The following is a 15,069-nucleotide window of genomic DNA, read 5'->3' on the forward strand; positions in this document are numbered from 1 at the left end:
CCCACGTCGTACTACCAAGGGAATAAGTGATTCTTTCCTTAAACGCTTTCAAGGTAGGGGTGTTGTCACGTGCAGAGTACTTAAATGCAGCTGGAGATAAATATATTGTTGGAGGCAGATGTCGATGACTGTAAGTCTTCAGTAGATTCAGGCTTTATAGAGCAACGCTGACCCTGTCGTCAAAGCTGAAGACTTAGAAGGCTTTTGCTTGAAACTGAGCAAAACTGCGTATATAGACTTCGGTCGATGCTATGAGCGGTTTTCTGCCACGGTGTGCTCTGATTCCTACTATTGGTGAGGACACACATTTCAATGCTTGCAAAAAGCAGAAACATAGTAGTCGGTTATTTAAAGAAGCTTGACGAGGTTTGGGGGGGGGGAAAAAAAACCCAACAAAAATTCCTTGGCATTCTTCCTTGCATCTTGTTTTAAAATAACCCTGGTGCCATGGTTACAAGACTAGTCACATTGCCGGTTCTCCTGGGGATCTCATGTTGTGCATCCCCATATGTTCTCGGGATATGAATTCCTCCGTTTGCTCTCTCCCGCCGGGTTGCAGTCCCCGTGCACAGCCCGGTGATGGCTGTAGCAGGTCCAAGGGCACTGGCCACTGCCAAAGCTTTTGTGCTGGATCCTGTGTTCATCTACTGGCTTGTGATTCGGATGCAGTTTTTTCAAAATAAACGTGGAAAACGAGCACGGGCCAAGGTATGAAACAAAAAGGAATGTCTGTTCTGCACCCAAGTTTAATGTGTATTATTCTGGAGCTAGCGTTACTTACCTAGAGGTTTATTTACAGTTTGAGCTGGAGGGAACAGATTGCAACAGTTCTTCCTGCCTCCGGGAGTCTTCCCATCTAGTTATCCTTTTCCACTGCCGTGCTTCAGATAGCTCTTACCTTGCATATCCCATTTACCTTTCCGTAAAAAGGACTTTTCCTGCCTGCGTCTGTGTGTTTTGGTAATTGACATATGTTGTTTATTAAAAAACAAACCCCCTCACCACTCGACAAAACTGCAATAAAATTCCTTGGCCTGGCGAAGCAGTTCTGTCAGAGGAGCTGAGGAATCCCTCTGTGCAACCACAAACCTCACTATTGTCTTCGAAGGGATGCTCCTTATCTAGGCTATTGTTCTAGCTTTCCTGTCTAATTTCTTTAATGGGTTTTTTACAGCCTCTTTTGATTTAACTCTGTTTATTCAGGCAGTCAGCGCTACAAAATTGAGTAGGGAAACAGCATGCACAGAACTAACCAGTCTTTTAACTTAAAGTTGTCTTCCAAATTTCTCTTTAAAGAAAAAAACAAAACAAGGCAAAAAAAGCAAAACAAAATCTCCCAAAGATCCAAGCTTGCTGGGAAAGGAATAAGGAGAAGGACAACCTGGGAGACTGAGTATGGACTGATAGCCCAGACAAGTGCATGTTTTTCTCTCGCAATGCTCAGTTAGATGTTTTAATGTTTGTACTTATGTGTATGATATTTAACTTCTTGAAAACGTAGGTTATGTGTGAGGGTGAATAACGTGTCAACTTAAGGGATAGTTCTTCCCAGGAAATACGTTTAACAAATGACATATATTCCCTCTTCGCCACTGTGCCACAGAGGAGATCTGGATTCCTTGTGACCGGTTACAGTTCTTTTTTTCTAAGACCGTACTCGTGCTTGTTTTTTGAGAGGGGAAGTTTGCCTGTTCTCTGCCAAGAACACCAAATACCAAACGTTCTACTAGTTACTATATTAGGCTGAGTCATGGTAACTGTAAACTTTGTGTATTTTTATTCCATGAAGAATAATAATTTGATACAATGCCACTTAAAGCAAGATGTAAAGGTAATTTGCAGTTTAAATAATGTTTCAAGATTGGCTCTGATGAGGGAGAAGGGGTCTGCCACCTTAAATATGGATGAAAGATGCCTGTTGCCTTTTGTCATCTTGGTGATATCAAAAAGGGTTAATTATTCTTACCTGGCTTGTGGTGGATTAGGGGTTTTATTATTTTTTATTAAATTTTTTTTTTTTTTTTGCTCATCAGCTGAAGCCTTGCGTTGCTATCAGAGCTGTCGGCCCTGGGAAGCTGATGAGCCAGAAGCTGGAGCGCAAATGTGTAGGGCAGCTACCCTGCACTGACTTAGTACTTCGTGGACACTTAGTGCTTTCATGCAAGATAATGTCCTACATTCCTGGATTCCTCACAGTTAACCTCTTGTGTGAACGCTTCCCAAATGTATTAATATGAATTATTCAGTGTACTCTGATCATGCAGCATTATGGCACAAAAAGCTTCTTGTTCTCTAGTTATCCTGGGAAGTTCCCCCTAAGAAATAAAAGTCTAATTAAAAAATTATAGGAAATCCTAATATACTTCCTAGTATATAAAAAGGAGAATTACAGTCTCTGTGTTAGCAGGTTACATCTCTGCCGAGGCTACAAAATATTCATCCTTGTATAATGTGTGCTGGAAAACACAAGTGGAAAAAAACTTAAGGCCCTCAAAATGTCCATGTTGAATTCAGTGAATTTCTTGGAAGAGCTTTTCATTAACATTTCCTTGTTTTCACAATGCTACATTCAGGCTGAACAGATTTTCACACAAGTAGGGCACGACATATTGTCATTCTGACCTGCAAGAATCCTGCAGTTCTGGCTTGTGGCCCTTCTTGGCAAGTGCCAGCCGCGCTGAACACCTTTTCCTTCTTCACTTAATTTCCTGGGCATTACAAAAAGCTGTGTCTTGCAGACATTGTAAGTAATTGGAACGGCTGTAAAGATTTAATATTTTAAGTTTGAAAACAACTGATCTCTAATATTCCGTTGAGGAGTGTTGGGGGTTTTTTGGTTTTTTTTTTTTTTTTTTTTTAAGAAAAAAAGTGAAGAAAAGGTCAAGAAAATTATTCCCTCCTCCCCAAGAATTCAAATAGCTGTTTGCATCTACAATTTTGCAGTTATGCATTATGCTTTATATCAGTTCTTTGAAATGCAAGAGGGCTGCACTATGTAGTTTATCTGAACTATTCCTTAGAGAAAATATGAGAGACTTTTTTTTTTTTCTTGTTTCATTTCTTTTACTTTTCCTCACAGAATTAGAATACGAAATAAGCAGTTCTTAGAAATCCTTATTTGCTGATAAAAACGTCTGTGAAACTGTGGTATGAATCTGTTGCATTCAGTACGCTGCTTGTACTGAGTCTTGTTAAATGTATTTTTAACCTTATAGCCGTATTGAGTCATCTAATAGAATTGTGGCCTTCAATCACGAGAAACTTCCTGAATACCAAACTGGATACAACTAAATACTAGGAAAGTGATTTTCTTTTTTTTTTTTTTTTTTTTAACTACTTCTGTAAACAATTTGGCTATGGACATCTGTTCAGCATATTAAAACAAACTTACAGGTAAAAGAATATGCAGCTTGAAATAAGAACTGGTCACATCATTAATGTGCTTTGTGAACATGATTATATGGAAAGCTTTTTACGCTCTATTTGGTATTTTAATTTGGAACTGTATTAAATGCAGTTTTGCATGTCTTACTGCTACAGGTTGGTGGAACAAAAGCCGGAGTTGTGCGTTTCTTGGGGGAAACTGACTTTGCTAAAGGAGAATGGTGTGGAGTAGAACTGGATGAACCTCTGGGAAAGAACGATGGAGCTGTTGCTGGAACAAGGTTAGGCTGTTGTCAGATAGCAGCCGCCGCCTTAAAGATTTTGCATCTCTATATTCTGTTTTGGTTTTTCACTATCTTACATGAAACTTTATATCAAGGGAAGTAGTCAGGCTGTAAACCTGACTGTCTGTGGTGGCGGGGGGGGATTGGTAGACGCTGATTTGAATTTTATGACGCCTACACATCTCTGAAAGTCTGCATCAACCCCACATTCGTGGGATTGGTTGATCTTTCCTACTCCCATGTGAGTTTTATTCATAGACTGGTAATGGAAAACACAATTTCCTGCTTTTTGAAAGCCTGTTTGGTTTCTCAGCTTGGAGTGAATGCTCAGTTAAGAGAATATCTCTGGGTATCTAATAGCTGAACTTAAGGGTTTCCTGCATCACAGGACGTGTAAACTCCTATACCAATAATTGCCTTATTGTAAAGATTTGGAACAGTATAGCTGCTTCCTCCAGTAATTCACACGTAGAAAGCATTAATTCACATCACAGTTTAACTTTCTTTCTCATTTGGTATAAGGAACAGCCCTTTAACTCATTACAAAGAGGTTTTACAAGGATTGTGCCACCTTCACGTAGGTGATAAGTTTCAAATTTTAAGTTGCTTTTTTATATATATATAACCAAAGATATGTTCTGTATAATCAAATACGCGTACATCTGTAGTGTATATGTAATAAAATGTAAAACTACTTGATTTAATTAAAGCCTGATTTTTATTTTTAACTCTGCCATCACATTTGTTGTTGGTAGCTCAGAGGAATGCACTGAAGAGGGAAGCTGTGCATGTTAAATTTTGAATCTGAACGGAATTTTTAAGAAACAGCTCTAGCTCAAGAGTTTACTCTGAATATCTGCAGCCTGATATAATCATGCTCTTTCAGCCTCTCTAAGTCCGCTTTCCAAATACAGAGTTTAAAAAAAAATACAATCTAATGTAGATTAAATTGTCACCAGCTGTTACCATGTCCTTTAATACTTCTAGACTATTGATCTAGAATTCTTTGTGAAGCCAGACCATGTATCTCAAAAGACCATACTTAATTTAGTACTCTCATCTGTCTGTTTTGCTTTTTTAAAGGTATTTTCAGTGTCAGCCAAAATACGGTTTGTTCGCTCCAGTCCACAAAGTTACGAAGATTGGATTCCCGTCGACCACACCAGCGAAGGCAAAGACGACCGTGCGAAAAGTGATTGCGACTCCCACAGCCCTGAAACGGAGTCCAAGCGCATCTTCCCTCAGCTCTCTCAGTTCTGTGGCCTCTTCAGTAAGCAGCAAGCCAAGCCGTACAGGACTAGTAAGCTTCTTTTTCTATTGCATGCTTTACGTTCCCAAGCAGGAATCCACGTGGCACTTGCCCGTGGTCTACTTGCATAAATTGAGACTAGAACAGACCTTGGGGAGAGCACAATATACATTTAATTGTGCTCTCTTTTTCATTCAAAGCATGCATGAAGGAAGGAAATCTTAGCTAGCCCTGAAGAGTAGCTGAATATTTGAATATTTAAGCTTACAGAGTTAATTCAGGCTAACTGAGTTTTTGCGATCAAGAAAGGGGCTTGTGATGCCAACAAACTGGAAAGGCGTCAGTGTTCTCTGGTTGGAATCGCCATTTAGTTGTTCATTTTCCTAGCACTACCTCTGTCATACGGGGTTTGTGTTTGAGGATCTGGTATGCACTAAAGCTTCCATAGCTCAAACTTGTTTTATTAAGCGGGAAGCTTCAAATTGTCTAAAATGTAAAAGGTTTTCTTTTACTGTTAGGGAGATGAATCAGCTGAGAAACACAGACGTAGCAATTGCCAAGTCTTTGCTGACAAGAAGCCTCTTTCTTTTCTTTGAAATTTGGTTTTAATCCTATGAATTCATAAAGGCTAAATGTTGCAAAGTGCAGTGGCTCAGGTGAATTCTAACACAGTACTAATTCCACCTAATACACTTACTATGGATTCTTTTAAAGTTACTCTGTTACGTAAATGTCCTAATCTTGGGTTGCAGCAGTAAAATGGAAATCTTCTGGGAAAGCTGAATTTTGAAAAGTCTCTCTTAAGGCAATTAAAAGCGTGGAAATAATTGGGTTTTTCCACAGTCACCCTAGATTTTTTTTCCCTTTTTTTAAACCAAAGTGCATAAATCCATCTAATTAGAAAGAGATCACTCCCACGTGAGCTGGAACTGGTTCGCTGGCACACTGTCCCACTGACCAGCAGGTGCAGGACAAGGAGGTGACTTGCTGTCCTCCGTCAAAACCGAAGCAGATTACGAGTGAGCAGAGGTCAACAGTTGGTCAGGGCAGCAGGGTTAATACCTTATCACAGAAAGCGTAAGGGATTTTATTTATTTATTTATTTTTTATTTGGCACAGACAGCAGGACTTTATTACTTAATCCGTTCTGGAAGTTGCACTTCTGGCTGCCGAGTGCCCCCTAGTTTGAAACCCGGGCATTAACGTGGCTCAGGGCAGACCTGGTGAGCTGATGGTGGAGCATCAATATGGACCTCTGCCTGTTTCTTGGTATGCTGTGATACTCTCAGCAGCAAGAGAGTACAGTTACACATTGTAATGTCTACAGTATATTCGCGTATTATGCCTCTGTGTTGTGCCCCAGGGCTTCTGCCTGTTTTGGGCCATAAAATATAAACCGTCTGTAATCCATTGTTTCTGGAATTAAAATTCCAGCTTTCTTCCAACTCTTTTTCTTAGGCAGCATGAGCATTTGGTTATCATCCAAGGTAAAAGGACTGTCAAAATAATTCTGACACTTCTTCTTTAAAAGTTAAGCTGCTGAAGAAACAGGATTTCCTGAAATCGGTTTTGACACAGCAGACTTCTTCCTCCAGTTTCTAGGAAAATTATAACTTATCTGGAAGTTGCAGGGCTCCTATGCAGTCTCCTCAATTATTCAGGGCTGTTGCTGCTTTCTTCTTCCTGTGTAAGAAAAGCAACTGTCAGAGTAGGGGATCTAAGAATTTAAGAGGGCTGCCTGGTGCAATTTGTATGTATGGCCAAGTCTGAAGGAAGTTGATGTTTCTCTGAAATGTTTTGGATTTCGGTTGGAATCAGGAATTAAGTAATTTGATTCAAAGAGCTAGAATTGTTAAAAAGCAATACATTCTGGAATGAGATACCTTCAAGAAACTGAGAGGATCGGAAACAAATCTAAGCATCAAAGTGAGAGGTGGTTTATTCCACCTCGTGCCTTTTGAGTCACTTGAGAGAGCACTTGCAGTGGATCGTAGATGTATCATTCTGGGCTGTGTGTAGACGAGTTAGAGACTTTGTGTAGCAATCATGGGAACAGAAGGGGAAGTTTGGTTTTGTGACGACAGGAGAATACGTCCGTGCTATGCTTTCTGCTGGGGATGTTGTCCAATGTCGGCATTCCAGGCTGTATATGGCAACTATTCTTCAACATTTTGATCTCTGAAAGGATCGTGGAAGGAGCATGCTCCTATTCTTGGGCAATAGTATTAGACAGAGCTAAAGGTTAACACGGCAGAAGAGCAAGCCTTTGTTTATTGGGTTTCCATTCAAGTAAGGCTTGAACTACAATTAATTCCCATTTAATACTTGGACAAATTTTTGAGCTGTCAAAAATAAAGTCTATTTTTATAAGCTGAATCAGATTTTTTTTTTGGTTCAGTTTTTGCTGTTTTCACAACTCTTGTTCACTTTTACTACATAATTTCAGTTTATTTACTTTCCCTTCTAGCTCTTGAGGAAGTAGAAGACAGGGCCACGCTGAATTTTCACGGACACAGGTTCCATTTAGTGCAGAGAATCCTGCAAAGTAAAGGAAAACCCTAAGGTTCATTTTAGCTATAGTTCTCCAGATTGAATCATTTTTATCTGTACTCTTAAATTTAATCTTTCAGATTTTTTTTTCAGAAGTAATTGAATTCCAGATTATATAAGCATATGTTTTAACTGGATACCAATTGTTCTTCACAAGGTTTTAGCCGTAAGGCTGGCTTTTTAAGTCAAGGTAAATGCTTTTGATCCTGTATGTTTTATTCCCATAGCAGAGGTGCAAAATGCTAGTTGGAGTTCCGAAAGCTTTTGATAGAGCATTTGGAAGTGTTATACTTGGTGACCCAAGATGGTGACCTGGTAACTAGAGGCACAATATTTTTAACTTGCGAAAAGGATGTCTGTCTTTTTTTTTAATGCAAAAGATACTTAGAAACACAATGAGGTATCCTTTGTGAGAGTCTCCTAAGCACACCTGCGATTGAGGCCAGCCTTTTGTGTTCACTTCAGCCCTTGTGTCTCCGACACACTACCTGCTGATTGCTACCAAGCAGTCTCACTACACATGTATTGCCATCGTTAAATTCTAAAAAATAATTTAAATGTAAAAGGAGAGGGTACAGTAGGTTACAGAAGGCATTTGCTTTACTAACCCAATGTTTGTAGAGTCTGGAGAGATCCCTGGTTTTCACTTGATGCAGCATGATTTTTAACGTATTTACTTTGTGAAGTTAACAGAAACATCCTCTCGGTATGCAAGAAAAATTTCCGGTACCACCGCCCTGCAGGAGGCACTGAAGGAGAAGCAGCAACACATTGAACAGCTCCTGGCGGAAAGGGACCTGGAGAGGGCAGAAGTTGCAAAAGCAACCAGTCACGTAGGGGAAATAGAGCAGGAATTAGCACTTGTTCGCGATGGACATGATCGGGTAAGAGTGGTGTTGCTGTTCTTAAAATAGAGACTTTAAGACAATTGACTTAATTTCCAAAACTGTGTTTTCTTATTGGAAAGGTCTGGGAGTAAGACATGGTGTTTTAAAACTAAAGTATCCGTACCTGTGAGATCTCCCTTGTGCGAACTTTGGCTCGATGAGATAGCGAGTTTATTTCATTTAACTAATTTTGGTTGAACTTCTCTACACATCTCAATAAGCAATGGTTGTCTTTTATTATATTTGTATTTGAATATGATAACATTCCGGTGCCTTGAGCCATCGCTTCACCAAATTGTGATTACTGAGGTATCGATACATAACTGGGAAAAAATTTCCAAGATTTTGTTCTGATTCTTCCTGCAAATTAGCATGTACTGGAGATGGAAGCAAAAATGGACCAGCTGCGAGCTATGGTGGAGGCTGCAGACAGGGAGAAAGTGGAGCTGCTCAATCAGCTTGAGGAAGAGAAAAGGTAACCCAAGACTGTCTTTATTCATATAACTGTGTCAAAAACAAACTTTGCATTAAAAGCAAATACCGTGATGACTTCGAAATATGAAACAAATTTCAAATAATGCAGATATGGGTAATTGTTGTATAAAATCATATAGCAGTTTCTTAAAATTAAAACTAAAAAAAGAAACTCTCTTAAATTTGGGCAGGGAAAGCCAAAGAATGTGGATTTGTTTAGAAGCTGTAACTATTGTTTATAGCTGGACTTCGTGCATCTCATTCCTTTTATTATTGCTTTCTGTTATGAAGGATTTTATTCCTGCTCATATGAAATTAATGGATCATGCCTGATCTTCTTGAAACACTCTTCCACTTCAAAAGGAAAACTTTGATACTGTCATTTCCTGACAGTGCTGGATTCAGAATTTACAGTTTAGTTCTCTTGTGAATAATTTATTATTACTAGTCACGTGCTTCTAGGTAGGGTCTGACTCTTACTGGAAAATAATCAAAGCCATTCATTTTCATGCTTTTTCTAATGCCTTTTGCAACCATTTGAGGAAAGGAACGGAGATTACCGAATAGGTAAAGTGAGGTTAGGAAAGGAAATAATCCAAGAAATTGTTGGGACAAGGTTAGGTGAGGAAATAACCTGATAGATTGTTTTGGTGGGTTTGGAATGCTTTTGAAAAGCGAGAGTCTATTTAGAAACCCATTGTGAGTCTGCTCTGTGGGCTTGTATGCCCCCCTGAAATCAGTCAGATGTCAGCCTCTCTGAAAGGCCTCCCTAAAACTAGAAATCAGAGATGAGAAAACGCAATGGTAAACCCTGGGCAATTCCTTTACAGTTTTCATGCTGCCTTTTTATGGGACCTACTGTAACTGAATTTTCAAACCAAGCAGTAGTGTTAGGTCTGGAATTATTTGTATATTCTCTATGAAATAATGTTGTGGGATTTTAAATTTAAAAAAAAAAAAAAAGGCAGCTTTGCAGCACCTCGGGTAGCCTGGCTGTGGACCTACTTTTGCTGAATGCCAGGTCAGTGGGGGGTCTGTTTTACCGCAGTCCTCCATGGCCTTGAGCTCACCTTCAGCGTGTTGCCAGGCAGCGCGGCAGTGCCGCTCCGTGCCTGCTGCCCGTTCACCCAAGTGACGTCCTGCAGCCGGGAAAACATTGCACGGCTCCAGCAGTGTAATATTTCTCCTTCCTCCTAACCACTCTAGGCTTATTTACTTTGAAAGTTCTCTGTAATCAGTATTCAAGTCAGTCTCAGCAGTGATTTGAAGTCAAATAATCCTCTGTTTCCCAAAGCACATTGGTGAGACCCACTTCCAGTAATAAGTTCTTATTGTCCTGTTATTTTAGACATCCATCACTTGTAGCTCCCTTTGATGCAATGATTTCTACATCTGTCAGCCACCCTGCCGGCACCAGCAACGTGTGTAATTCAAAGGAAAGAAGACGTGCTTGTCTTGTCCTTTGCAACATCTTACAGTGTTGAAAGGATCAAGGGGAAAAGGAGGAGAGCTGGCCCCTTGTTCATTGGGCTGTATAAGAGTCAGAGGAGGAAAGAAATAACTTTTTACAAATTTTATTTTAAGTCAGATATTAGCTTCTCACCTCTGCCTTCTTGTTCGAAGACTCCTATACGGGCAAGGCAAGTCACTGTTCTTGCGTGTGCTCCCATTGTGCATCTTGCAGTTCATCTTGACAGCTAATGTATGTTTGTCTGTGCTAGAGTTTAGATGCAAGTTGACCAGCGCACTTCTAGAAGGCCCATGGGTATCTTGGACATGTTTTCACTTTCTGCCTGTGAAAGGTAGAATATACAGAGTGTGAGGTCAAACCATTCATTTAGGTCGCCTCTTTTGAGGATCTGCAGAAGGGTGGAAGAATGAGAGGACAAAGACGACTTAAAGGTTTTCTTTTTAACTTGTCAGAAAAAGCAACAAAATACTTTATAGAGCTGCAGGAAGACTGATCCTTTACTCTCTCAGTGGTTGTGTTTTAAAAGACGCCGTCTTTCCTTCTCTCCGATGCTTCCTGTGAGAGATTTCTCCTTGTTGTTTCTGGCAGTTTGCTGCTACAATCAGAATGATGTCACCATAGTTCTGATCTCCACTGAAAAGTGAGCTTGAAAGCATTTTCTTTCAGTGTTATCTGAATTTTAATGAATTGTCCCCACAGGAAAGTTGAAGACCTTCAGTTCCGTGTGGAAGAAGAGTCCATTACCAAAGGAGACCTAGAGGTAAAATATCTCCAGCTTTGTAAACAGGATATATAGTGGGACACAAAAGTGCCATCAGTCCAGATTAAGTGTTCTGTTCTCTAGAAGAGAAAGGCAGGAACGATTAATAGATGTAATACTGGTCCAAGCATATGCAAAGCACGTGAAAGTGATTCCCAGTTGTGCAGTCCTTGAGTAAGCGAACTGTCCTGAAATGACAGCGGCCTTAATTCAAGCAAGGGTTGTACTGGGGAATGGCTGTAGTTGTTTAGAGTAATCCAATTGATTCATAGAAAACTCTACCTTTTCATATTTTACATTATTTTGTATTATATCTTACTGATGTTTCTGAAATTGCTTAAAAGTAACCACCAACAAAGTTATGAAATTGCAAGTTGATATTTATGCCTTTGAAAATTAATGTTGAAAACTGGCCCCGTTTGTCTTCCATCAATTTTTTGAGTAATCCTTGTGCTTTCCTAAGGGAAGATTGATTGACAAAGAATGTTATCCTGAGAGTAACTGCGCACAAAATCTAAACAGCAATTAATGTGTGCAATTTTTATCTTTTTACTGTTTGTATAACATTGGGCTAAAACACAGTATGTTATTACACAATCAGAATAGAAAACATGTAATGAAGAATTACTCTCAGATATCTGAACGCTGACAATTTTTATCCCAAATCTCTAATTAAAAAGCAACATGCTTTTTAGTTGTTCTACTCTGTTGTTGTCTAATCAGAAAAATATTAGAACTTCTTGCACAACATGAAGTACAAACTTAATTAACTTGTGTTCCTGTGAACGATTTATGATTAAAGTGCTAGCCTTATGAAAATTATTCATTTCATATAACATTTCTTTTATTTTAGTCTTCCATTCATTTTAAGATACCTATCTATACTCTTCATAGAATACTCCTCTTATTGTTTAGTCCATGGCAAATTTTAATTTTTTATTTTTTTTGTTAAATCAGTCAATAGTCATGGCAAACCATCTTAAAGACTCTGGTTTGTCAAGCTGTGTAACTTCAAGAGTTTAAAGTGAATTCAAGATAATGAAATGTATCCTGTTGTTTGTGTTGGAATGCTAGTGCTAAGTCTGCAGGTGAAATATTTTTGTTTGTTTGTTTTTTAATTTTACTGATAGCGAAAGAGGCAGATTTCGGAAGACCCAGAAAATGTAAGAGGGCACTTAAATGTGCAGAGACATCCCATGTTAACAGATTGTGTGCAGAAAATGCTTATACTTATTCACTAACTGCATAATCTGTTATTGAAACATTGACTCTAGTACTTGTGTGCATGTTGCTTTCAGAGCAATTACAACATTTATTGAAAAGAATGTGTGTAATGACTAAACGTTGTAATCCCCATTAACTGGAGAGAGGGCGAATGTGTCATTAGAATTCTTTAGGATCAAAAACTTTGCAACTAATTGAAGAGTATGGGAGCTTGTAGAAAATGACTGTCCAGGATCTTGAAATGTCTTTCATGTAAGTCTATGATTTTAGTTGCTTTCTCGACAAAATCCTGCTTGCTTTCCTATGAGCTCCTACTGCTGTTCGATAGATGCAGTATGTAATTTGCCGATAAATTTTTCTGAGGAAAAAAAAATCGGTGTGTTCCCCACCTCCCCTTATTTGGTTTTTTTGGCATGAAATGCTAAGGGGAGAGATGATTAAAAACATCTGAAGAATTAGTGTGCAAAGCTGTCTGGTTTTACTGTATCTTCACGTAGCTTCTCTTTGTACTATGTAGGAAAAATATATGTTACCGGATAACAGAAATTGCCTTACGAGACATTTAAGCAGCCCTCTTGTGTCCATAGCTCAGAATAGTGGAATTTAAAAGCCCTCGCTGTGATTGGGCTCAGGAAAATTTATCCCAGGCTGCCTCCTCTGCTGCATCCCCGGCCGAGATAGGAAGTTCTCAAGACTAAAACTGGTTTCCTGCTGTGCATTCTTAGGTGTTCCTTTTGCGAAGCTACTTCAGCGATCTGGGTCTCCTCTATTCTTCCAATCAGGCTCACGGTGTGTTAGAAGTAAATCTGCATGTGCCCTTCCTTTCTCTTGTTTTGTGCACTCCTTGTTTAATCCTATCTTTACTCCCGATTTCCCTATTCTAATTTTTCCATTAAAATGGACATCTTCACTCTCTAACGGAGAGAAGTGGGGGTTCACTTTGTTTCTAGGCTCATGCTTCATAATCTCAGTCCGTGTTCCGTGATTGTTACCCCAGCACGAAGGGACTGAAGGTCGTCTTGCCCCTATCCTAGAACTCATTATCAGCATTTATGGCTTCAGCACAATTTTACATTTTGTCCTATAGATGGAGAACTTAACAGTAAGGTTTATTTTGAAGTGGAAGGGTAGCTAGAACACACAAATGCTGAAAATAGCTGGTGACTGGTCTCTGAAGTTTATTTGAGTGGAATTCTTTAAAGTTCGCGTCAGAGTAAGGCTTGTCCCATTTCCCTTTCACTCTTAATCTAACTGTGAAGCTTTGGAGACTGTGAAGATGCTTTCTTTGTTGTGGTTTTTTTGGGTTTTGTTTTGGGCTTTTTTTCTGTTTTCCATACAAGTTATGGTTTACAATCAAATTCTTTTCTTCCTTTTAATAGTAGTCTGCTTTTCTCAGTTAACTGCACTCTGGGTTTCCTCAAAAAAGACATTTCTCTCTAGATGATCAGGAGAGAAATTTGCATGATTCAAAAATTTACAGTGATTTTTACCTCAGGGAAACTGGAGCCTGTCCCTTGGAAATCAGACTTGTTTAAAGATTAATCCCTCAACCCCTAAATGGGGAAAAAGGTGTCTGGCAAAGATCTCTGGAGTTCTGGGGGTTTTGATCTTTCATTTTGCTAGGATTTTAATTTATTTCCCTTCGTAATATATAACAGATGTGATTAAAATAAAAAACAGTAATTGGTGATGGTATAGCTGATCTTTGCAGTAGTAAAGCAATGTCGCTGAAATTAAGGATCAAAGTGTTTTGGGTTTTATGTAGCATAGAAAAACTTGAGAGCGCCTGTTTTGCAAAGTGATGCAAGGAGAATTCTGCATCTACCAGGTTTGGGGTTTCTTGTTTTTTAATAGATCCCTTTGGTGAATTGGAGCAAGGAAGTGGTATGAATATTCAATTTTAAAAAATAGAATACTTTTTGGACTTAAAATTTTGTTGTGGATCAGAACTAAAACTAACCCATATCAGAGAGGGGACTTAATTATAGCCACTTAGAAAATATTGTTAGTTCCCTTGGAATACTTAGTTCCATTTTCAAAGGCTGCTGTGGGAGTCAAAAGCAGTAATCCATGTTCTTGTGGGGTTTTTTTTACCCATATACCCTGAAGATCTTCCACTGATAGGGAAACAAATCTGCTATGGAATTTCAAAACCGAGACAAATCTAAGAAGCAACTTTTAATGTTTGTGGGTTTTAGTATTTTGGACCTGGTAACGACACAGTAAAACAGCCAACTGTTTTCAGCTGAAAAAAAACGTTTAAAAAATTAAACCGCCAGATGTCTGCATGCCTTTGGGAAAGAAGATAACTTGATGCTGTCAGAAAGAATCCTGTGTTTGGAGGAGAACAGGCCTGAAGCAAAATGAGAGGCTCATCCCATCCCACTTGCTCTGCAGAGGCTACGTAAGATCTGGAACTGCTGCGGCTGGTTCGCAGGCAGTACTAATCAGCTTGTCACTCTATAAATAACACGGTTCTGTAGGGACTCTTAAATATCGTATTACAAAGATCAGAGAAGCAGCAGTGTCCTGCCAGCTGTGCACACACTGCTGCGCTGTGGCTTTGGCAGCAGTGTGGCTTTGCGATTATTCACGCGTCGTCCTGCCTCTTTGGATTCCTTCAGTCCAGCGTTCGGGAGCTGTTGAGGTTGCAGGACTCTCTTCAGTTAATAGTAGTTCATAGGGTTTGGGGGTTACTGTGTTACTTGGTTCCACAGTAAATTAACGGCGGCAGTTGAGTGGTGCGGGAAACTTTCATCAGGACTGGTGGATGCAACTTCTTCGGT

At 39.3% G+C, this 15,069-nt stretch overlaps 1 protein-coding gene across 3 annotated transcripts in view; it reads left to right on the top strand.

The window, feature by feature from the left end:
• The window catches only part of CLIP1 (CAP-Gly domain containing linker protein 1), a 79,924-nt gene that overhangs the window by 30,764 nt on the left and 34,091 nt on the right, over positions 1 to 15,069 (top strand). For all 3 annotated transcript variants that reach the window (XM_054219256.1, XM_054219255.1, XM_054219257.1), the window contains 6 exons: positions 3,541 to 3,665; positions 4,752 to 4,968; positions 8,154 to 8,351; positions 8,726 to 8,829; positions 10,999 to 11,059; positions 12,190 to 12,222. In XM_054219256.1, the coding sequence (XP_054075231.1) occupies positions 3,541 to 3,665; positions 4,752 to 4,968; positions 8,154 to 8,351; positions 8,726 to 8,829; positions 10,999 to 11,059; positions 12,190 to 12,222 (738 nt within the window). The remainder of the gene's footprint in view (positions 1 to 3,540; positions 3,666 to 4,751; positions 4,969 to 8,153; positions 8,352 to 8,725; positions 8,830 to 10,998; positions 11,060 to 12,189; positions 12,223 to 15,069) is intronic.

Source organism: Rissa tridactyla, chromosome 13 (genome assembly GCF_028500815.1).
Source record: "Rissa tridactyla isolate bRisTri1 chromosome 13, bRisTri1.patW.cur.20221130, whole genome shotgun sequence".
Taxonomy (NCBI): Eukaryota; Metazoa; Chordata; class Aves; order Charadriiformes; family Laridae; genus Rissa; species Rissa tridactyla.